Source organism: Citrus clementina, unplaced genomic scaffold (genome assembly GCF_000493195.1).
Source record: "Citrus clementina cultivar Clemenules unplaced genomic scaffold, Citrus_clementina_v1.0 scaffold_7, whole genome shotgun sequence".
NCBI classification, from domain to species: Eukaryota; Viridiplantae; Streptophyta; class Magnoliopsida; order Sapindales; family Rutaceae; genus Citrus; species Citrus x clementina.
This window is the reverse complement of record NW_006262075.1, coordinates 86309-110572: the sequence shown is the minus strand read 5'-3', so window position 1 is coordinate 110572 and position 24264 is coordinate 86309. Positions and strand designations below refer to the sequence as shown.

Below are 24264 nucleotides of genomic sequence, written 5' to 3'. Positions count from 1 at the left end.
GTTCACTCTTGAGTTTATCTGCATAGATATTAGATAGTTCCTTGGCTTTCACAGATTTGGATTTCATTTTTATTATTGGAGAACATGGAAATAAGTTAAATGCTCAAAGATCTTTAAAAGTAAAAAGCAGTTTAATGGGTGTATTAAACAGTTTCGTTTATTTGTTTTTTTTAAAAAAATTATTGCCTATTTTAGTAATTTTACTAGGGTTGTTTCTAGTAATAAAAAGTTATGAAATAGGTTGGATTATTTGAACTCATATCAATACTATCTTTATACCCATTTTTCAATAATTAGGTATGGTTATTTGAATCTATGAAAATACACTTCATACTATTTTTTTAATAAAGTTTTATATTATTAAAATATCCCTATAGTATACATATTTACTGATTTATTAATAAGATAAATTAAAATTATTTCTTATCTCTCTACACAAACACAGTAAACCTTTATACCATTCTTCTCAACAATATCATATCATCTAATTCTTCTTTTTCCCATTTTACTGTGCTTATGGAATCATTGCATGATCAAGAATAAAAGCTCTAAACCCATTAAATCTTTCACGAGATTAAATATTGTGGTTACTGCAAAATATAGTGCTTGTTTGAATACACGTGATGTTTTTTCTTAATGCTATATTAGATTGTTGGCCATTCCAATGGCCTACAATAAGTTGAAAAAAGTAATATGATTTGGGGTGCGTTTGAGATTGAGGTGTTGTACCTTTTAAGTTACAGTTGCTGTGAAAAAAAAGCTGTAATTGTGAAACAAAAGTTAATAATATATAATAAATATAAATTTTAAATAATAATTTTGATAAAATTATTAAATATATAATAAATTTTGTATTATACAAGTGAAAAATCATATCAACATAGCTTAAAAGCTACAGTAGCTAGTGTTTACCAAACAATTTAGGGTACGTTTGGGAGTGAGGTTGGGCAGCTGTAGCTTTTAAGCTACAGCACTAAAATGTTTGGTAAACACTAGTTGCTGTAGCTTTTAAGTTATGTTAATATAATTTTTCACTTGTATAATATAAAATTTATTATATCTTTAATAATTTTGATAAAATTATTATTTAAAATTTATATTTATTATATATTATTAACTTTTGTTTCATAATTACAGCTTTTTTTTCACAGCAGCTGTAGCTTAAAAGCTACAGCACCTCAATCCCAAACGCACCCTTAGTGTTGTAGCTTTTAAGCTACAGCTGCCCAACCTCAATCCCAAACGCACCCTTGGTTCATGGAATTAACCAACTTTCTCAAACTGAAAAAAGAAAAAAGGAGAATGGAGGGAAGAATGATAAGAACGAAAAAAAGAAGAAGGAGAAGAATGGCTGGTGGGTTGCAAGAGAAAACAAAAAATAGAATAATATAGATGTTGGAAAATTTTCAAAATAAATGGTGTCTTATGATAAAGACATGTCCTATTAATTGTGCCTTATAGAAAATGTAACTTTCACTAAAAACATGTCTAATTAAATGATATTTTATTGTAAGGACATGTCCATTTAATTGTGTTTTATAGAAAATGTATCTTTTTACTAAATGATTTAACTTTTCATGGCAACATTTTCACTTAGAGATGCATCATTTCATGGTGACATTTCATTTGAAATGGTGATGGTTCAATTTGGACCATTGATTAAAATTAAATATAGATCCAATGGCCATGAATGAAGGGGTATCATGAAAGATGACAACCCAAATGAGGGGGCACAAGTATATCTATAAATATGGGTCATGTTTAAGCCATTTAGACATAAAATTAATGATCATACACCACTCTTTTCTTAGCATTCCTTTATAGTACGAATTTCAACACAAAACACCCATTTCTTTTGTGCATTATCCAATATATTGTTTTATGCAGGAACAATATATTGTTTATTGGCAGGCTTGCAACATTCGAGAGTATTATAGTTTTCTTTTGTCGATGCACAACGCAAGCAAACAAATAAGTGCTTCATTGTATCCTGGAGGCGTATTTGCTTAACCCATGTGCATCATTCAATTGGTGGGGGCAAATAGCGTCTTAATGAAAGTGACATTTGTAACATGCCTTAAAGCATATAAATTTTCTGCAGTTTACTTATTACTATAATTATTTTTCTTCTTACATACAGAGTTAGTTGTAAACACATTACTTTACGTAATAAAGTTCCACCATTATTGTTGTATTTCTCTACATTTGCCATTCCCCACAAAATATCAACCATCAACAATAGATATCGTTGGTCTTGCACTATACCTCGTTTATATTTTTCTCTAATCTCTCTTTTATTTTCTTTTGTAGTATGTGCTATACTAAAACATATTTTTAGTATGTTTTAAAGTTAATTTAGTAGTATACAGATTAAAGTAATTCAAACAAAACCATCATTAGTGTATTGCAATAGTTTTAAAGTTAATTATTGAATTTAAAAAAACTATCTCCAATATACTGGAACTATATATAGCAACAAAATTAAAATCTTTAGATAAATAATAACTATATTAAAATATAAAAATAAAATAGTAAAGTATCTATGGGATGGGGAGGAGTGTTGAGTAGGGACTAGGGAGTAGAAAACAATGCTATTTTATTAAGAATTTTAAAATTATATTTTCTTATTCCTCATCGCAAACACAAAAATTTTGATCGATCCCAACCTTGTGAATTGTGATTTGTGATTATAGAGGCAGCCAATTATCCGGGTTTAATCTCTTCAATTAAAATAAGAGAGGACTATTACATCATGATATAAAATAAATAAATAAAAAGAGTTGCCATTTGGTGCGAGACACGAGGGCACAGGCGTCCGTAATGAGAAGGTAAAATGAGGAAGAAAGGGGCCGTCAGTCACTTTCTAAAATCAGTTTGGTTACCACAACTTATAACGCAGTCGCAGTCGCAGTCGCGGTCACAGCGAATGGAGAGGGAGAGGCAACTGCCAAGGTGGGGTTGGTTATTCAACTGACAAATAAATGACAGTGGCCAGATGTCGAGTGAAGGATAGGGGACACGTGCTGGTAGATGCACAGTCACGCAATAACCGTTTTCGACTTTCAAGTTTGAACAGCAACAGCGCTAGAGCTACTCTCCTAACTTTGGGTAAAGAAACGATCGAGATTGATCGATTGGGATGCGCATGCGCTGGCTGGCTTGTTTATGGGTTGGGTTATGGGACTTATGGCTGTGTGTGCTCGTGTATGTGTGTATATATATATATATATGTATAGAAATAAATTAAAAGATAGAAGATATAAATTATAATATACTATAAGATAAAACGACCTTACAATCTACCTTAAGAGACTTTAATATAATTTGTTATTATTATTATTATGAGTAAGCTCTCTCATGTGCCCTGCCGTTAGCTGTCTCTTACCACACTACATCCATGGCCGTCAGTCACTGTCTAGAACGCAATAACCGTTCCTGCTCTTTTTCCTGGTTATGGGGCCATTCTCCCCCGAAAAAAATCCACTTGATTTGTTTTGTTTTGTTTTATTTTATTTTTGTTTTTGTTTTTGTTTTATATAAATCTGGCATGGGCCATGGTATTTGTAAATTCTATTTCGAATATAAAAAATTTACTATAAAGATTTTTTTTGCTAGTAACAAGAATAACTGGATGATAGATAATTAGATATAGATATTTGGGAAAGATTAGAATCATCTCTAGATGTTTTTCTCTCTTAATTTCTTGTAATTTTTTAAATTTAGTAAAAATAAATAGGTTCACTTCTAAATAAAATAAAATAAAAAACTGACTTGATTATCAATATTAAAATTTAAAATACAATCTTAATTACTTATCTTGTTAGAAGAGGTTAGGAGAAAAAAAAAATTAAAAAAATTCTCGTCCATTTAGAAGTTAGTTGTGGATGGATATGACTATCAAATCAAGACAGTTATGTGGTCCGAAGATTGTAACCATACTAGAACTAATTTCTCAAGGATTTTCCTGAGTTACATTTGTTGTAACTAACAATCCAACTAAAACATGCAAAAATAAGTAGTATGAGAGGTGGTCAAGTGGCCCAGTGTGTAGTCTTTAGCAGGACCCATTTCTCAAAGATATTAGAGATGGATTCTGTTAAATTTGGTATTGCTTTTGCGGCACAAGACGAGAGCGAGTGAGACGAGACAGAATTAATACCATATTCCATACTAGTCTATTATGTTCATCTTTCAGGTGTATGTGTTAATTATTAATAAAACCTAGTGGGAATATTTAATACTTATTAAATTTGTGTACATTAATTATTGCGGCTTATTATTGTCATTGAATTAATTGATTGGTTCTTCTTTTTTTTATTTATTTGTTTTAGATACCAAATTACTTATTTATATGTGTGGGTATGACGAGAACAGTGACTTATCTATTTGTTGGATCGAAATAGCTAATCAGGCTTTGCCGTTTTAGTGTGCGCTGCCAATTGCCGAATGCATTAAAACAATATTTAATGCAATGAGAATCAATCTCTCATTTCTTCAATTTTTTTGTTTTAACTTCATCAAATTTTATAATTTCTAAATTGCCCTCAATCAACTTTTGTCATTTTTACATTTTGGTCTCTATAAAATTTATGAAAATACTCAAAAGTTTTGTGTTATTTGCACATAGGTCCTTTAGTTTTTAATAATAATAATAATAATTATTTAATGTCATTATTATTATATTAATATTATTTAAAATATGTTATTTTTATTATTAGCATTAATTTCATTATTATTATTAAATTTTATTATTTATTATTTTAATTGTTATTATTACTGTCATTAATATCATTATTAAAATATACTTTGTTATTTAATTATTTCAATTATTGTTATAACAACAACAACAACAACAACATTATTTAAATAATACTAAATAATAGATAAAATAATAATGAAATTATTATTATTATTATATTAAATTTATTATTTTAAGTAATATTATCATTATTAAATTTTATTATTATTAAAATTATTAATTTTATTGTTTTAATTAATATTATTGTTATTATTATTAAGGACTCTTTTAGTAATTTGTAACAATTTAATTTATTTTGTTTTCGATTCCACGACAAAGTAATCATTAATGGCAATCCAACTCATTCTGATTTTGATTCCTACAGTTCAAGTAAATAATTTATTTTGATTTTCATTTTCCATGCCCATTCTTACCCATTTCGATTCTAGGTCATTTTGATTCCAATTTAGTAAATGCAACATAAAAATTTATCAGAAATTAGAAAGGATCGACACTCCACGTACGAACTGGGAAAAGGGTAATTCCTAGTTTTAAGTGATTTCTTCAATTCCTGGTACAAAATGCAAAAGTGATCTATGACAATCAAAATAAAGTGACCCGTAGTAGACTAGCAGGTGTTGGAAAAAACAAAAGATGAACTCGTTTATAAACGATAGCATGTTACACTAGATATGGGCTCATAGTACTGCTGATAAAAAATAATTTATGTGAATTAATTAAATAATGAATAGGGGATACCTTTAATCATAGTTATTGAAGTTTTTTTTTATCCTCAACAATCAGTAGTACTTATTTTTTATCAGCAGTTTTTTTAATCCAATTAATCATGTTGCCCAATTTTTTTTTTTTTTTGTCTTTTAACTTATTCTTGACTTTGATATAGTTAGTGTTCCCTAATTAAAAGCTCACTGATATGATAAAGAGTAAGTTGAAAAAATATAAATTTCAATACACTAGAAGACAAAATATAATAAAATATTATAAAAAAATTATGATTGCATTAATTAGGAGTAGAATAATCTAATTAATTATTTATCCTATATGTTATTATAAATTGGATTAGAGTTCACACACCCATCATTTCATCATCTAGTATGTCTATAGAGAGTGAATCAATAGTTTATGTCGTATGTATTGATTTCACATTTGTCTTTACTGTGAAGGAATATAAGGACTTTTGTTCATAATTCCATGCAAGTTTGCAATAAATTGTTCAATTGTTGCATCTTTCTTGAAACAAAATGCTATAACTTTTCAGTTTTCGTACTTATACAACCATCCTTCAAAGTCTCCAATACTTTATCAAAATGCATCTTAAGCACAATCGACTCCGTTAACCTGATGCAAAATAACAATACTTTATTAATAAAACTCCAAACAATAATAATATTATATTAATTAAACAATTAATTATCAATAAACTCAAGTGATATGGGTAACACCACCTATCGCACGGGTTACAAAAATAGTCCCTTAAATTACATGTGATTGTATGTCGGGCGACATGAACACCAATCACCCAACATACAACATATTGTCGCCAGGACAACGGATCATTCTAATTTTGGGCAATCGTTTTGCCGCTAGGGCAATAGGTACTTGTCGCCTAAATTGTAGGTTTCGTTTTCAACATCGTTTAAAAACTCATTTTCGTCGGATTTCATCGGAATTTTACTAATTTATAAATCTATGGACTCACATTAATCATTAATGTATGCACGTTGTAATAAAATGAACAAAAGTATTCTTTTGAATGAAGTCCACCTAAAAAAATAAAAATAAAGAAATATTAACCTTACCCTCTTGTTACTCTTTATATTACTGCTTGATTTTTTCTTCAATACTTGGATAATATTCTAGTTTGATGAATGTGGGTTGAATGATACTTGGATAAATAATTTTGTTTTATGAATATGAGATAGGTGAAATAAGAGAGTTTAAGAGAGTTGTAAATGGTTGATATTATATGCAAAATTGAAGTATGGTCTTTATATATATTGAAAGCTGAAAAGTTGTCAAATAACTAAATTTTCCATGTTGTGTAGGCACATTTGCCATATATTTGTCTAAGACAAAATTGAATTGATTCAAAGTACTTGACATATGCTGTAAACATGTGCTGACAACTATTACGCTTCACAGCATTATTATTAATTTTAATATAAATACTTCCATCATGATTGCAATAATAAAGTTGATGTAAAATATTAAACTCGGAATAAGAAGTAATGGTTGGAAACTTTGAGTGGTTTAAAATAGATAACAGAGACTTATGTGCCCTAAGATGCAAATACGAGAAATGGAGTGATAGGTATAAAAGGGCACCCGCTCGAGGTGAGCAAAAATTCTTCTCCCGTTCCTAGCCGACGGGAAGAAGAAAGGTCCCTTGACATACAGAGCCTTAGGGGAAAGAAAGAAAAACGCCGCCGCCGTTGAATCCCTGTTGCCTTCTACAATTCGTGATAGGACTCGACTGAGACCCGCACATCCTCCGATAGAGTTAGCTCTACCTCTAGCTCTATCTCAGACTTGTGAAATATTTTATTTGTTTAATATCTGATTTTGCTTCGATTATATCATGGTGCTTACAGTATGCCGTGTTTTCTGCAGTTTCTTATCACTTAATAATCCTTTGTTTGTTTGCTACATGCTATTTCCTTTTCTTTTTTTTTTCTTTTTTTTGCTTTTCTCTGTTAAATAAATGAAGAAAATTGTTGAATTATCTAATATTTAACTTGATGATTAGGTTTTAGAATTTTAGATTCGTTTATGTTAAATGATTGCGTTATTCAATATCTCTTAGTGAGTTTAATGGTCAGATACATAATGTTGTAGACTACGTGGGGAACATGGGAAGGGAATTACCAAAAGATAGTGCCGAATCTCATGAGATGGAGGATGTTAATATTAGTGACTTAGAGTTAGTCTACCATGTAAGGGAAGCCCTCACATCTGTCCAATCAGTAAGTGTTTCCCCACCTTGCAAACTCAGATCAACTAATTATTATTATTTTATTTTATTTTTTTAGAGGAACAACTAATTAGTTACCTGTTCTAATCCTCATATAATACTCCATTGTTACCCAAAAAAAAATAAAAAATTCTTTGAATAGGGTGATAATGACAATTATAACCAACTAGTTGCGGTTATGCACCTTTCGGGATGTCTTGATCCTGACAATAGGGCTTTGCTCGAGGTAGGTTCTTCACTTAGTTTTGTGCATGTCGTTGTTATCAAATGACATTCATATATATTTTGTTTTAAGCTTTAGTTCCCTCTTTATATCAACTTGGCAGACAAGTTTGAAGGCCCTATCTGGAGCAGTTTCTTATATAGACATTTCTCACCACGAGTCTCTTCTTGTTTCTGTAAGTTGTTTTTATATGAATTTGTGTGTTTGTTTCTGCTTGTTATGTATTACCAGATTGTTATTATCATTTTCATGATCAAGTGTTTTTCAGATTTTTGGAATGAGCATGTGGAACTCTGACCCAGATATTATGGATGCAATGAAAGGCCTGATTATATCCTTGGTATGTCAGTTGAGACCCTATCAGAAATTAAATTCTTAAAACTGCTCTGGGAATCCTTTACAACTTTTTCATTCATTTCGTTCATAATATTTCAGGCTGCGTCTGATGGAAAATATGTAGATTCATGTTTAACTATGCTCGTCAGCAACTTCACACCGCCAAGTTATTTCCTAGATAAATTGAAAGAGCCTCATGGTATTGAAAGAAAGCACCAAGTTCTTTCCCGGGTGCATGCGGCTTTGAAAAGTATTTCTGACTTGGTGCCTCTTGCCCCGATGAGATTATTGCCCATAGTTTTGCAGAGAATGCCGACTGTTCATAATAAGCATGAGCGAGTAAGTCGAATATGAGCCCTTAAAGTTTGAAATTGGATTTTTCAAACAAATTGGGTTGCCTATTTGTTATTATTTGCTGATTTTGTTGTCTAAATTAGTCACAATGGATGCATGCATGTATATTTACTGTTGTATGTGTTCCTTGTCCCATTATGGTCTAATATCTTTAGGAATTTTGCCAACTTGAATATATATGATTATTATATCACGTCGGGATTATATATGACTATTATATTGATATTAATTGTACTAATCAATCTTTCAAATACCGGGGAAAATGTGAAATGTGGATTCTGAAATTAGATCTTTGTTACTGTGAGCCTAGCTAATATGTGATTCTGTTCTTGCCTCCTCAGTTTGCCTTGTAGACGCACCAAATGCAATTTGAGTTCTCTTTTGTGGGGTGTTCGTATAAGTTGCTCCACTCTTCCTCACAGAGTCCATCAATAAATTGGTAGTGTGCTCATATAACATGCTTTTTATACTTATGTTCTCCTACGGTCATTCCCACATTATTTATTGTGGTGAAATAGTTTATGTGCTACTTTCATACACATGATGGTGATGACTTTTGGATTTCTCTGTTTGTGAAAGAACTGCCATTTTGAATGTTATCCCTGAATCCGTTATTTATTTATTTTATTTGAATGCTGTCTGTAATAAGAAACTGTTGTCTACATGATTAAGTGTGACTTTTGAGATTTATGATTTATCCATCTATTTCTGTAGTTGAAGATGATTGTTGTTTACACGGAGAACATGCTAAAGCTGGAGAGTAGTACAATGGGAGAATTTGTTAGGAGCACAATGCTTATGGCAGTGGTGGATAGGCTAATAGATTTGGATGTAAGTCAATGGAACTGCCATGTAACGTGGTGCTCGAAAATAATTTGTGTTTGTATGAATAATCTTATGTGGTGACATTTCTTATAGATGGAGATTGGATGGGATGACATTTTACATGATGATTTTAGTAAAGGCATATTTGAGATGGAGTTAGAAGACGTGGAAGAGGCTGCTGATGATGCTGAGCAAGTTGGTGATGAGGTAGAATCGATAAATTTTCATGTTTGGTGAATCACCTGATTTTCATATCAACAACTATAACAGAAAACGTTAGAATCAGTGCCGAGTATGGAATTAGTTCAGTATATGCTGCTGAAATTTGTACAGAAATTATGAAAGTGGAAGTTCCTTTTGTGAAGAAAAGAAATAAAGCCATACAAAATGAACTGTAGAAAATTGGTGGATCTTTTTTTTTTTGATTTGTTTTTACTTGTGGGAAATAATGTAACCTGATAGCTTCCAAGTGGTTTTTTAAGTCGGAAGAGTTTAAGTGGAAACCTAATTGCTGAACTACTAGATAGCTTGATGGTGCTAACTTTTGAGCATCTTGAATCATGTGAAGGCACAGGCTGTTTGATTGAGGTATTTTCTAAATTCTTATTCCTTTTACTTGCTCTTTGGGTCCTCTTTCTGGCTTGTTTTAAAGAGATTAATTGTTGTGGTTAGGTATTTGAAATTCTTCTCCAGTCATTCCAGATAACTGTTCTAAACACGTACAAGTCAAAGTTCGCTCAGGTAATGCACAATTTTTCTTTATTTTTCATTGTTTTGGTGAACTTATAAAGACACTCAGACACACATCTCTATGTTTCCATGTGTGCATTCTTTCCTTAGTTTTTAGTTTTTTCTAATTAGTATTTTTTTAAATTGGTACAATCCACTGATATATCACAAGATGACGTCTTCTAGGATTGTAGATATATAATTTATAGTATAGCCTAGAAATCTATTGAGACTCGGAAATCTACTCCTACTACTACTGGGGAGATATATCTATCCTTGTTACACATTTTGTGGAAATGGGTTAAGCAGGGGCTCAGACTGATTGTTGAGGGCACAACGCCCAGTGGCATAGTTTTTCAGTTTCTTATTATTTCATTTGATGGATTTTTCTTCTTTTTTTTTGGGTTGGGGGGGGGGGGGGGGTTGGGGTGTAATGAAATATGTGTTTTCCTTTGTTTACGAAGGTATTTATCATCTTTTGAATGCAGTTTGTGGTGTTTTATGCCTGTGCATTGGATCCCGAAAACTGTGGCCTCAGATTTGCCACAATGCTTGCGGATGTCTTTGTTAGTGGTCTCTATCCTCCACTCACAAGGTAATTTGGATTCTTATCTGAATGAGCAAAATCATTTTTGGCTGCTGGTTCTAGCTGGTGTGGGTTCGTGGATAGTTAACTGCAAACTAGGCTGCTTGATCCATCAAATTTTGTCTTTTAAGTTACATGCCACCATGTCAAAACATATTTTTTCTGATACTTCTAATTTGCTTTTACTGGGATGGTAGTGTATTCCTGACCTTAATAATGTTAAATGAATAAATGACTTTTCTACCAAATTATTTTGTTTATTCTCTATTTTATCGGAAGGCATGTTTATAGACAGCAATGATATCATTCTGCTTATGTTGGTCTATCGTGGACAAGTTTGTTTTGATCTATGGGAAAACTGTTGATTAGGTAAAATCAATTATTAAACTGGAGTATTGATGGTTAATTCTTCTCCACAGGCCATTATGTATGTGCTATGCTTTCGTATGAGATCAATAATGGATATACCAAGGCTCAAGTCTCGGCTTCTCCTCATGCCTCTAGAAACAGTTTTGAAACATGATTTGAACCCATTAAAGGTGAGCATCTTTTCTTTTGATACCTTCTTTAAAATTAATATGAAATATCAAGCTTGTTATGTCAACAAATTTTTATTCCCTACCATCTTAAATTACTATCTTCAAGACAATTTCTTTCTCCCAAGGACATTGTACATTGTTTTAGTCGTTTCATTATTTCCTTTTGTACATATTTTTAGTCTTTTCATTATTTCCTTTTGAATCGCTGCTTTAGCTGGGTGAATACGTCTTAATTTTCGTCTCATCCTGCGACCTAATGCTTCAGTTTTCTCTTGTAAACAGGTATGCCTACCGTCTGTGGTTTCAGAGTTTCTCCAACAGTCAAAAGCTGCTCATCTGTTCACCGTGTCTGAATCCTTTATTTTTAGTGATATGCTGGAGTCGGAACTTTCCAGGGATTTTGGTGGGTTGGAAAGGCTGGACATGTTCTTTCCGTTCGATCCTTGTTTGCTGAAGAAATCTGACAGGTTTGCAAATGCTACTCTGCTCTGAATTGTTTTTAGATGAACGTCAAACATTCTTAAAATTCACATTTTACATGAAAACAAGTATTCAATCTTCAGCTTTTACTATTAAGTTGAAATGAGGTAGAGGGATAATTACTAGTATGTTGGGCTGAACTTGTGAGTTTCCAGAAGTCTCACTTGAGCTAAAGATGACTAGTAAACTGATGCGTCTGTTTCTGAAGTTTCATACGGCCGAAGTTCATTTACTGGGCAATGGTTAAAACTGCTTATCATGGAGACAAAGAAGACAACAGCGATGAAGATGTTGATGAGGATAATGGAGATCATCTCATGGTTGATGGGATGGGAAGGAGTCCTGATGAGCAGATGAAGATGTTGATGAGGATAATGGAGATCATCTTATGGTTGATGGGATGGGAAGGAGTCCTGATGAGCAGGATCTTGATCTCGATGAGTTTGACTATGCATTAAATAAAATGTCCATCACACCTAAGAATTCCTTCAGTTGTCGGCTGGATGGTCAATCGCGACAACCCATGGAAATGCCCTCAAGAATTAGGCCCTCGACAAGTTTGGAATCTTTGTGATACAGAATCTATTTCCTCTTTGTACCAGCAGATTAGAGAGGGAGAGATTGCAGTGTTCCTGCAAACAGGGAAGATAACTCGTGCATTTTTGGCGGAGCGACCACAACTGAGGATAGACAGCAAATATTGAGTTTGTTGTTAAACGGCATAGTTCCGCTAATAGTGTTATGAGATAGTGTTGTATTGAAAGTTTCATGAACACTCTTGTAAAATTAAGTGTTGATAAAAACCGTGATCAACATCGTTTATCGTCGGGTCGGAAGACCCTTTGGCCGTTTGCTGTGTGTCAGATGATTGCACAAACGTAGTATAAAACCCTTTTGCAGTTTTGGAATGGAATTCACAACTGCAAAAGCAACCGAATCGATTAAGGGTGTTTTAAGAAGACGCGTCAGGCATGTAACTTCGGTACCAATTAAGAGTTTTTATGTAAAATTAATCAACACTGTTCTCTTCGAACTTGAATATTATTTGGAAATTGGAAAACTAACTGAAAAATGCAGTCATTCAGTAGACGCAAAACTAACTAAAAAATTCAGTAGATGCAAAGACGTGAAGTGAATTTAATCTGGAAGGATAAGTGTGTGCAATAATAATTAGAAACCGAAATACGAAATACACTAATGATGATGACTGAAAAATGTAGAAACGAACGTCAACGGGAAAAACATGTCTGAAGCAAGCACTCAAAATGAATTCCTAGCATCAATCCTAGAATAACCTAACCTAAGGTTCTAGACAAAACCTAGTATCTGATCTCTATTATATGTTGTAATAATCCAAGACCACTTTAAAGGATAGGAAAGGGCCTCAGATTCTACCTAGTTTCAGTTTCAATTTCAGTTTTAGTTTAAGACACACTGAAATGGTATCTTCTACTGTACTAGTAAGCAACTAGAGCTCTAACGAGTTGGAAGCAGAAATCATAAATTACATATGTAACCCACATCTGAATCTGATTCCAAATAAAAACTGATACTGAATCACACAACACCAACTCTATTTCCACATATTCGGTATGCTTGGTGGATTGTTGTTACTGCAGCCTCCTCCGGTGCTGTGGTTTAGAGGGCTTCCAGGTCCACCAGATGATTCACTTAAGTTTCCACGTGATGGTGGGCTTCCAACTGCTGATGCTCCCGGGATGAACTTTGGCATAGAAGAAGACAATGGTTCTGGTTGCATCCCTGATCTCGACTCCTTCCAGCCTTCAGCCAAAAAACTACCAATGATAACCTGTAATACAATGGTGTCATAAGACGCTACCACGTCAAAACTTCTTACTCTAGATGGGGATATAAGAACATCAGAGTTCTTAGGCAGTGGAACAAAGACCAAAAGAAAACCTGAACAGGAGAGGCTGCAGTTAGGAGCCCTGCCACACCACCACCCAGGACACGACCATCTGGCCCAGCTAATGACACACTCAAACCACCTGTTCTGCTTCGCTGACCACCACTCTCAGAGAGAAGAATTGAACCAGAAAGAGACAAGATCTCAAATCGGCCCTGCACAATCAGCTACAGTGAATTCAAGTGCTTCATATGATGCAAAAATAACATTTTCGATGAGTGAAATTTGTCTCACTTGTGTATTGACAATTTTCCACCAGCTTTCTGGACTCAAACTTAAGAATTGCCCAAGTTATAATCTAAAAGTCATTTATCACGATTATTTCTCCAGTTTCAATCAATCATTATTTTGCAGATTTGTAACAATTCATTCAAGGAAAATAGGAAAGTGCTGTCTAGAGCTCATCATGATACTGAAGAAATTTTTTTTTTAAATTATCCATATAGTTTGTTCTCCGTGAACTACAATGTCCAAATAAATGAAGTCATATTGGTTAATATAAAATCCTCCACATATTCACGATTAACAATATGGTTAATTTATCAAGATATGTCTTACAATGATGTGGCATTTTATCTATTTTATTCCTCTCCTTATTTTCCCTTCTCCAAATTGACAACCTCTGGACACAAGTCCTTACCCCACTCCTTCCCTACCTTGCCATTGGGCTAAAGTTCAAGGGACATCAACAAAAAACTTATAGCAATTATAGTTTTTAACAAACCTCATAAGTTACAGTTCCACCAGATGTCATAGCTTGACGAAGTGTTACATTGGATATAGCACCATTAGCTGACAATATGCAGACAGCTCGTGGGCCATTTTGAGAAAATGACATTATTTTCGCCAATACATCCTGAGAAGTAAAAGTCATATGAAATAAATATAATGTCCCTGGACAAACAAAAGGATGAAGAAAGACATTTAAATTGGGAGACACTAAAACTTCGAAAGAGAAGAATATAAGTGAAATGGCAACTAAATCATCATCAAGATTGACTAAGTATATATATGAACTAAACGAAGATAGTTATTCACCATCTGCAAGCCACCTTAATTATTCATTTTCTTTTTCAAAATAATTGTGGCAGGACATACATGCACCGTTACATTATTGACTAGGTGTTAAATTGAATCACCAACTGGTGAAACCATATAATAGTTTAAACCAGACAGCTAACTGCCTCAGGCATAAATAAGCATGTTCTGAAAGAAAATTTGCTCAACAACAGTCTGCCCCCACAAGCAAAGTATGTCATACATGAATTTCAATGTGAATCGTTCTAAGGCACAAGAATAATATCACTCGGAATTACAGATGACCCAAATCCAATCACATCCAAATCAAATCAATGTATATAGGAAATAACAAATAGGATAGTGAAAAATTAGAAGAATACCTCTCCTGCTTGCACTGTGATAACATGAGGTGTAAAACCAACCCCAGCTGATCCTGAGATGTAAGAAACAACAACAATAATAATAATGACACAATGAACAACAGAAACCCCACATTTGTGCCTGCGCACATTTTTATAAGACTGAGAATTAATAATCTAAAGAAAACAAAGTACCACTCCAGTAGTCAATTAATGGTAATAACTATTTATGTTGTGAGCTTCTACTTCCTCCTTGTTCCGGTAGAAGAGAGACAGATCAAAATATATAAAACAATTTTTTTAAAAAAAAACTGCAATTTAAAAATTCACAATTAAAAAAAAAAAAAAACCTTTTCTGGCAGTAAGAAGCATAAAATGGAGAAAAAAAGGGATGGAAGAAGCATAAAATGGAGAAAAAAAGGATGGAAATCAAAAGCAAATCAGCAATGGAGCAGTTAAAATAAACAAGAATAACTAACAAGGGCATATACGTCATTGACAGTGCAGTCCAATAAAAAATACATGAACAACATTTATTTAAATTAAAGAAACAGCATTAGTTAATTATATATTAAAAAAATATATAATAGTATAAATAGACAGTACCAAAAGCAGCAGTGTGTTTGCGTGTAGTAGAGCCGGGAGGCCTTCCTCTAGCTTTCTTGTACGAGTTCGACGAGGAAGAAACCGCTGCCACAGCCGCCGCAGATGGCGGGGGAGACGCTAAGTTAACACTCATGTTACTACCGTTACTGCCGTCAGGAGCATACTTCCTGGGCCGGCCACGCTTCCGCTTGGCAGGCTCCACGAGTCCACTGACACTAACACTGCTCACTTGATGTTGCTGATTTCCGCGTTCTTGTTGCTGGTGCTGGTGGTGAAATAAGGAGACATCTGGTTGGTAAGTATCTGCTGTCGGCGGCGGTGGCTGTGTCGGTGTCGGCATCACTGGCTTGTAAACAGCGGCGCCATCGGCGTTGAATGCTAACCGCATGTTCGACATGTTCATCTTCTCGGCTTCTTCCCTATCTGACATTTTTTTAATTTTTTATTTCCAGCTCACAAAACCCTACTTCTGCAGAATTAAAGAAAACAAAATACTCAAAAATTATAGAAACTACAATTTGAAAAATAAATAAATTGTTCGAAAAATTCGAACTTACCGGAATTACTATGTAAAGGAACTAGGGTTTGTCGATGAAGACGACGGCCGCTTCGAAAATAAGTTATTTTGCAGAGAATTTCGCTATTTTTTTAAAAAAAATTTGTCCTATTGATATTTGTTTTTTTTAATTTTTTTTTTCTTGCGCCCCGTAATTTCTTTATTTGAGAGACTTTATTAAAAAGCAGACCAATATTGGAAAATACTGTTGTTTCTCACACGCGCTCTTAGGCCACGCTCCTATTTTCTATTTCAATTCTAAAGATCTTATTCATGTAACTTTTACATTTAATTATGTCACTTGAACTCAAATTGAAATTAAAATATTAATATTTTTAGCAGTATTTAAAAAGAAAAATTCATGTAATTTACTTTTTTTTAACAGTATTTTAGAATGCCTTTAATTGATTTTTTAAGAATTGTTACTCGAAGAACGAAACTGCCAAAAATTGTATTTACAAACTTAAATGACATGAATATTCATATTGAAGAGTGAAAATAATATGTAAATTGAGTTGAAAGCTTATAATAGATTGATTGAAAAGTGAAATAAAATATTTTAATGATTGACAGAAACTCAGCAAATATCGTTAGTTAGGTCTATTTCTAAAAGAAATAGCTATTACATTTTTAATTAAGTTAATCATCGTCATTAATTTTTTTTTTTTTTCTGGTACTCTTTCTCTTAGGAAAATTAATAACTATGATTTAGTGTAAAGAACACTAATGAACAACTTAGAGGGTTCCAAATATCAAATTTCTTTAATTAGAGGCGTTAAAACCAAAGCTCAAACATGATAGAGAACTTTGCATTGGAATTTCAGAACGTTGATGATTCAAGAATTGCAAATTGGAAGCAAGTGAATCTTCGAATCCAGATATTTAATAACACATCATCAATCAAACATTATATTGCGACAAGGATTCTATTGTTAAGATGTACAAAACAGGTCAGCGCAGAATCGGTATCTGACAACAATAGAGAAGAGTGAACCTACTTAATACATACATCATTATCATTAAACCTTCTTACAGGCCCTAGGAAGTCCCCTTCTGATCCTCTTCAGTGGACTGGAATCCTCAGCCATTCGACTCAAACCAATACTGTCGCTGCTCATGTCTACAAGTTTAAAAAACAGGCGGTTATGTACAACCTTTGAAATTCCTTTTTTTTTTTGTCTAGCAGAAAACCCAGCAACATTCTAGCAAATGCAAGAGAACCATGAAGACTTATACCTTCCACTTTGATGGTGGCTATGCCTTCGAACGGAAGAGAATTCTCTCTGGAATCGTATCCGGTCCGCTTTGCAGAGACTGTAACCACTCCCGCATCAACCTTTTGCTCAGGAAGATCACACAGCCCCTCAAAAGGCTTCATATAACAGAACCTATCATGGTTGAAAATCAAACAATACCCCTGATGCATTTTAGAATCATAATATACATACTACCACATATATGGGAAAGTAGAAAAATATTTCGATTTCTAGTATTCAAGACACAGCATGCATTCGTTGAAATGATACTTTCACTAACTGGTTATTGATAAAATTTTGTTCATAAAACACATTGCATTAACCAAGAATGCTCAAGGAGGAGAAGACTGATATAACGCTCAATAAACTGAATATGATATAAGTGTGAATACCATTCAACTGGTAAGCTCTTGGTGTCGAAACCAGGATCCAACATTCTCCACTTCCTACACTTATTACACTGTACCCATTCTTGATCAGGTTTGTAAAGGGCACCATCCTTAACCTAGCGAGGAAAAGTAAGTATTTTATTAATTAAAGTTAAAAAAATGAACAAAAGAAAAAAATTTACTTGCCCTTCAGGACACATTTGTTAAACCAACAACAGGTAAATTATATTAGGAGTAAAGTTAAACGTAGTAATGACAGGAAGGGAAAAACCATGTACATGGTTTTTTTTTTCCTTTTCAATCAAAATAAGATTTCAGTATCCAAAAACCAATATCTGAAATGCTAAGTTGGTAAGAGATACTAACGATTGATTTCCCTTCTTTTATCTTGGTAAGTATTTAGCTAATTCATAATGTATTTGCTAGTGTTTTACATGCTCACATTTAAATGATGATACATGTTAGGCCAGAAACATAGCATTAAATCCCAGTCCAACAGAAGGGTTAGCTTCAATAATGAGGTCACAACTGCTAGGTAGGAGAGGTGATAGAATGACCGGTTAGGAAGTGATTATTTCTTTTAATAGGATTCCTCATCTTTTCTCAGGCAACTACTAACAGCAGTTGAAATGAACGCCCAGTCAGCTGCACAAAATATTTCGTTTTTGACCAAAAGAATTACATTCTGAAAGGAAAGCGTACAATGCAGAAACTGAAAATTGATAAAAACATACATGCCTAGTAATTAGTTAAAGAAGTACTTACCACATTCAGTGAATCAAATTTATTGTCCCAATATTCATCAGCTACTTTCCCTAGCCATTCCTCCAATCGAGCATATGGTTCACAATCCAGGAATCCCTGCTTGTTATTGTGAACCCATACAAGACCATTCCCTTCATCCTGTGCCAAGAAGTGGGAAAGGCTTTCAGAACTAAAAATGAAACTTAGAAGTTCCATAACACTTTTAGGAAATAAAGGACTGAAAGCAAAACCCATGGGCAAACAAGAGAAAGACACCAAAAGCAACCTAGTTCAGAAACTAATCAAAACATCATACTGTTGCTGCCTGGAACATATCGCTAGAAAGATAGGTCCAACTCTCTCACAGCCAGTAACATTTATAAGACCAAATTTTTACAATAAAATAACATAAGTAATAAAAACGAACAGATAAAAGTTTAGAGAGATTGCAAACCATTAGATCACTAACATCTATGACCCCAATCACACCTCGACCCGTATCTCCATTATGAATCATGCCACCAACTCTCTTGTAAGCCTAAAAAGGGTAACAAAAGAATGTTTAAGAACAAAGGCTAATGTTCATAAACAGAAATTCGATTCAAATAAAGATAAGATTTAAGATGGTTCATTTGCAATAAGGAACTCCTGCAGCAGTTGATTAATTATTTAATACTCAAGATTCGAAAACCAGACTTACTGTTTAAAAAAAATAAGAAATGAGAAAAAAAAACCGAACTAGTCAGCATGAATGGTTATTTCCAAACATATCGTATTCAGAACAAAATACATAAATGAACAACCACAATGTGACTAAAGAGGATTTACAAAAATAGGAAAAAACTTTGAAGTCAAATGGTATGAGGTGGTAGCAAACACTTTAGGGGTGATATCATATCACGAATTGAAAACTCACCTCAATTAAACGACCATGCCAATACAAGAAAATCCCACAATTCATCTGCTCCCACTCTAATTGACAGCGACCCAGAGTTAAATGGGCAGATTTTCCCATGATAGTACCAGTTTCTACACAAGTCTTATTAAGAGACTTAGCCAATGGTCGACTTCTAACCTGTTAAAGTTGAAAAGTTTGCAAAAGAAATTGATTAGGCAAGCAGATACTGCAGAATAATACCTAGCTACACAGAGAGATCTCGATGGCATGGCATTACCAAGGAACCTTGAACATATATCTTCATTCGTGGAACTAAGAAGATGACTTCTAGATAAGATCGAAGTGAATAGTCCAATGGCACCTTAGACCAAAGAAAAGAAAATATAAGCTACAAATTTTTTTTAAAAAAACTGTAAAATTAGTAAGAGGGTGTCAACCTTTTGACTAATCTGACCAGGACGAGATCTAATCCTCCTAGAACGGATGAGTATGTCACCTTGGTGAAAAGAGCTACCACCATTCAATCCATTATCCCACTCCAGACAATAATTCGAACCCCACTGATCTAAATTCCAAATATATATCTGAGTTCCAGTGCATTTATCCTGGAACAAACCAGCTTTTTCACCAATCAAATACTTGTTAAATGGTGAAAATTCTTTGATAGATTTCAAATTGTACTTTGCAGTAGCTTCAGATTGGACAACTGTATCAAGTTCCATAAACTGTCCTTTCCTGTAGTAGCTTACAATGGGAATCTCAAGATTCTGCAACAGCAAAAGCTTCAGTTAAGCTATTATAAAGCAGACAAGTTCATAGCCATAAACCAAGCAAAGAGAAATATATGAATGAAAACCAAGCAGATATCTGGTGATGATTTCCATACATCTTTCCCTTGATTTAAAGATTGCGAAAGAAAAGCTATTGATCTGGAATCAGCAGTCTGTGTAAGAACAAGAGCATCCTTGCCAAGCCTCATTGCTCCAGTCTAAAAAGGAAATATCCAGATAACCGTTAGGCATCATGCAAATATCCAAGTTATGTCAGAAGAGCCTGGTATTTATTTATGCATTTGAAAAGAAGAGGTCAAAAGATGGGCACAGAGGGTTGTTTTTCAATGAAGACTTTTGGTCCACATTTCATTAAGCAAGACCTCAAGGAAAGGTGAGAGCAACACTCCAAGTTTTTGACTAGACATATGAAGGAAATCAACTATAACTCATGAAAGCTAGTGTATTTTTTAACTTCTAATTCCATTCTGGCAAACTCAAATGCAAAAGGTAGTATATACCTGAATTTTCTCTCTCATCGTCCTATACTATTAACCAATATTAAATGAGGTAAACAAAAATGAATTCCATCTTTTATCTTGACACCCAATTATAGGCATTGAACCATGCATTAAAAGACTAACTAATTGTCAGAAACACTCAACAACAGGTAAAAGTACCAACCCCGTATTGGGTACTTTAACCAGTGGAAAGCCCTTGTCCATAGACTTTGCAACAATTAACAGAAAATAAAGCACTCCAAAGTCCATCCAATAAATGCAACAAACTGGGCCGAGGGGCCTCCACAAAGCTGAAACTGAAATACAAAGAATATCAGATGTTATGATGTAACATCGAGCAAAATTTGAATGGCAATCTGAGATGGAATATTAAGCAAGCGAACCTTAAATCCAACACCAAATCTTCCGATACGATTTGGATCATCAGCATCAGGTTGCTTGTGCCCAAAGTATGTCATTCTCACAACATCTTGATGAGTCATCCCGTGGCCGTCGTCAATAATTGACAGCATAGGAATATCTTTGCCAGCTTTCTTGAAGTAGATGCTCTCAATAGAAATCTCAAGTCTGCCAAAATAGATGGAAAGAAGCAGCCTATCTAATGAGGAAAAATAAAATAAAATAAAGCCATTATACATATAATTCAATCGAAAAAAAAAAAGGAAAAAGACCTAGGTGAATTTAGTATAAATAGAAAAACTTAACTAACAAATACGAGAGTAGACATGTGAGCAATTGACCTACTTAGTTGCTTTAGCATCCCTTGAATTATCAACAAGCTCAGCTATTGCACCAAAAATCCATCCAGAATGTGCCTGACCAAGAGTTTGAAGATAACTTGGGTCCGCTCTAACAAAGTTTTTTTCCAAGGGTCCAGCCTGTTTCACAGCACGGGGCTCAGGTCTACTACAAGTTTCAATTGTTGACTCAGAAGAGAGACGATCTCCAACCACAGGTGAGAACTTGAGAACAGGAGAGAAATTATCTTCACTAGTATCTGAAACTCTTGCCTGTATGCATGCATTTCCTCTGCTAACAGTCTCTTTGACGATGTTAACAGGTAAAGTTGGACTATCATTAATGTTAGCTTTTGTTGCAGTTGGTCGTACAACTTGGCATGACCGACCTGTATCCACAATTTTGAAACACATATCAGCATATTATGAGGTGGTATTGGCATAGCAATCACTAAGCAGGAAGCCAGGAAGTACATAAAAACACCTCCAAACTCAGAACATAGACTTATCTAGCAATCTAACAAATAATTTGATAACAACAACTGACCCTAAAAGCAACATAAAAAGACATGAGCTGCAATTCAAAATCAAATGTTAATAAAATAAACAGTCACCTGATTCACCATGTCCTCGACCATTAGAGGCATTCCGAGTTTTCTCCATCTTATATGCAACTCTAATATTGGTAAAATTTGAGGTTTGATCGGGAGGTAGTATGTAGAATTCCCAGAACTTAAATTTCGCAATCGCAACCTTTGCAATATACAATTTCATAACTCAAACAATATATATTCTCCATGGAACAAAGCAAAAAAAGATAAAGCATATGGATATCTGCTTCTATCAGTCACCAACAAGAAGAAAAACTTTGTTTTGAAGAGAAAAATCCTTCTGCTTCAAAATACTGCCAGTCAAAAAAGCTAAAAAAAGAAATTGTATTGGAAAATAAATAAATGGTAGTAACGCAGAAGAATGTAATGCAAAGAGTGCAGCAGCACAAGCTTAGACTTGAGAACTAAGAAGACAACTAGTATGCTGGAGAAATAGATAAAGGTTATAAGATCAGTACAACCAAAAGAAAAAAGGAAGCAATAGCACTTTACCATGTCCCGGCCTTGCAGATAAATCAAAAATCTCCTCCACTCATTGTGATCACGAGAGCACTCAGGCGCAGGGCTCAGGAAACAATGAGACATACCATCAAGGATTATTTTACTTGTTGGAACAATATCATTTACATTCCAGTGGTGCGGCCTGTCAATAATAAATAAGTCCAGTTCATAGATTCGTGTTATGTATATATCTAATCGCAATCAAAGGAAAAATAAAATAAAACAATATTACAATGGGGGAGGAAACATAAACAGACCAAGAAAAAGCACAGGTAAATAATATTTAGAAAAAGAAGAAGTAAGCATACAAATGTTCAGGAGGGTTTAGGCACCGTGTCCGGCATATCGGTTTCTTATCCTTGGTAAGCAAAATATAATACTCAGAGTCAGAAGCATCTGCATACCGTAATCCTAAAGTACAGTGTGATAATGATTATAGTCTATAGAAAAGAAACAAAATTGCGCATTAAATAATTCCTCTTAATTATATTGAGATCATAAGTTAAGCTTAAGCTTAAGCCCCAGACGCGATACTTAGAAAGTAGATAAGTAAGAAATGAAATTAACCTTGAGTTGGAATCTTGTTATCAACGTCTGCGTCTGACAACATTTCTAATCCTTCTTAGTTGTTCTTACTCCTCTGAAAAAAAAAAAAAAAAGATGATCAGGTAACCATTCAGCAAACAAAAGAGGAAAGAAGAGAAAGTGAAAAAAAAAATAACAAAACAAAGCAGAAACTTGCTGCCGAAGGCTGAAAGTTGGATTTGTTAGTTGAAAGAGCAGTGGAGCATTTTTAGACTGATCGCGCACCAAGTATAAAACCCTAAAAAAGCAACCTGAAAGCATAAATGATACGTCTCTCATGTAACGGGAAAGGAAGTACTCCCTCTCTCTTTCCAATAGAAACACAAAAGAATGAAAATGAGTTATGGAGTAGTACGCATGATGAGTAAGTAGTATTGAGTTTAACAGGATCCTCCTAATGTCTAAACAAATAGAGTAGAAGTAGAGAAGAGAACCGTTCACGTTCACTTTTCGCTTGGCAGGCAAGGAGGCGACCGGGACACGCGGCTGGAAGCCGGACACGCTGGACGGTCGGGTCTTCGTACTTCTCTCTCTCACAGTCACACACACTCGAGGCGCTCCTCTCTTTCTAAATTTTAATTTGACGGGGGACGGGAGTAGTGAAGACTGAAGACCTTTCCTCAAATCTACTTTTATAATACAATATTCTATTATTTATTTTTCTCTCTCTTTTGGAATCAAAGTTTCGAACTGAAGGAAGTCTGAAAGCTTTATTTATTTATTTATTTTTCCTTTTGTTTTGGATAAAAAGCGATTAAGTTCCATTTCTTCACTTCTATTTAATTTTAATACAATAAATAATAATAATAATAATAATAAGAAATTAGCCATTTTATGTTGAAGTAGAACTAAATATATAAATAAATAAATCACGAGAAATGGTTAGGATAGGAAGTGCGTTGATCGTTTGCTCATTTAAAAAGATCGGTCCACGTTAAAATTGTGATGGAATTGTATTGGTTTCCCAAAGACAAATATATCA

General features: G+C 33.8%; 2 protein-coding genes and 1 pseudogene across 12 annotated transcripts; 1 reads left to right on the top strand and 2 right to left on the bottom strand.

Moving 5' to 3' along the window:
- Nucleotides 1–7093: 7093 nt before the first annotated feature.
- LOC112096721 lies at nucleotides 7094–12628 on the top strand (annotated as a pseudogene).
- Nucleotides 12629–12938: 310 nt separating this feature from the next.
- LOC18036106 (AT-hook motif nuclear-localized protein 10) lies at nucleotides 12939–16408 on the bottom strand. The gene is made up of 6 exons (XM_006425181.2): nucleotides 16272–16408; nucleotides 15715–16183; nucleotides 15130–15182; nucleotides 14454–14585; nucleotides 13723–13884; nucleotides 12939–13612 (listed from the first exon to the last, which is right to left on the bottom strand). Exons 2-6 carry the CDS (start codon nucleotides 16142–16144, stop codon nucleotides 13376–13378), a joined length of 1014 nt encoding a protein of 337 aa, XP_006425244.1. The 5' UTR covers nucleotides 16145–16183; nucleotides 16272–16408; the 3' UTR covers nucleotides 12939–13375.
- A 723-nt stretch (nucleotides 16409–17131) lies between these two features.
- Nucleotides 17132–23915, bottom strand: LOC18036105 (MORC family CW-type zinc finger protein 2B). Of its 11 annotated transcripts, XM_006425169.2 has the most exons (18): nucleotides 23717–23914; nucleotides 23440–23533; nucleotides 23265–23337; nucleotides 23006–23108; nucleotides 22689–22839; nucleotides 22200–22338; nucleotides 21859–21974; nucleotides 21593–21726; nucleotides 21232–21415; nucleotides 20444–20545; nucleotides 19995–20324; nucleotides 19835–19918; nucleotides 19576–19734; nucleotides 19114–19197; nucleotides 18681–18818; nucleotides 17919–18031; nucleotides 17507–17658; nucleotides 17132–17390 (listed from the first exon to the last, which is right to left on the bottom strand). In XM_006425169.2, exons 3-18 carry the CDS (start codon nucleotides 23305–23307, stop codon nucleotides 17290–17292), a joined length of 2133 nt encoding a protein of 710 aa, XP_006425232.1. In that variant the 5' UTR covers nucleotides 23308–23337; nucleotides 23440–23533; nucleotides 23717–23914; the 3' UTR covers nucleotides 17132–17289. The 11 variants fall into 11 exon arrangements, 10 of the variants coding, with proteins under 10 accessions (XP_006425232.1, XP_024036121.1, XP_006425243.1 ...); XM_024180353.1 differs by having other exon boundaries at nucleotides 21593–21974; nucleotides 23440–23520; nucleotides 23638–23913; XM_006425180.2 differs by having other exon boundaries at nucleotides 21593–21974; nucleotides 23717–23913.
- Between the last annotated feature and the right edge of the window lie 349 nt (nucleotides 23916–24264).

Excerpts from the sequence above, each read along its gene's own strand:
- LOC18036106 (XM_006425181.2), bottom strand. The coding sequence starts at position 16,144 with ATGTCAGATAGGGAAGAAGCCGAGAAGATGAACATGTCGAACATGCGG. Across the intron at positions 15,183-15,714 it reads CAAACACACTGCTGCTTTTG|GATCAGCTGGGGTTGGTTTT; the intron begins GTACTGTCTATT and ends CTTACATCTCAG. Across the intron at positions 13,613-13,722 it reads CTGCAGCCTCTCCTGTTCAG|GTTATCATTGGTAGTTTTTT; the intron begins GTTTTCTTTTGG and ends ATTGTATTACAG.
- LOC18036105 (XM_006425176.2), bottom strand. The coding sequence starts at position 23,307 with ATGTTGTCAGACGCAGACGTTGATAACAAGATTCCAACTCAAG. Across the intron at positions 22,339-22,688 it reads ATCTGCAAGGCCGGGACATG|GTTGCGATTGCGAAATTTAA; the intron begins GTAAAGTGCTAT and ends TATATTGCAAAG. Across the intron at positions 21,416-21,592 it reads AGGGATGCTAAAGCAACTAA|ACTTGAGATTTCTATTGAGA; the intron begins GTAGGTCAATTG and ends CTATTTTGGCAG.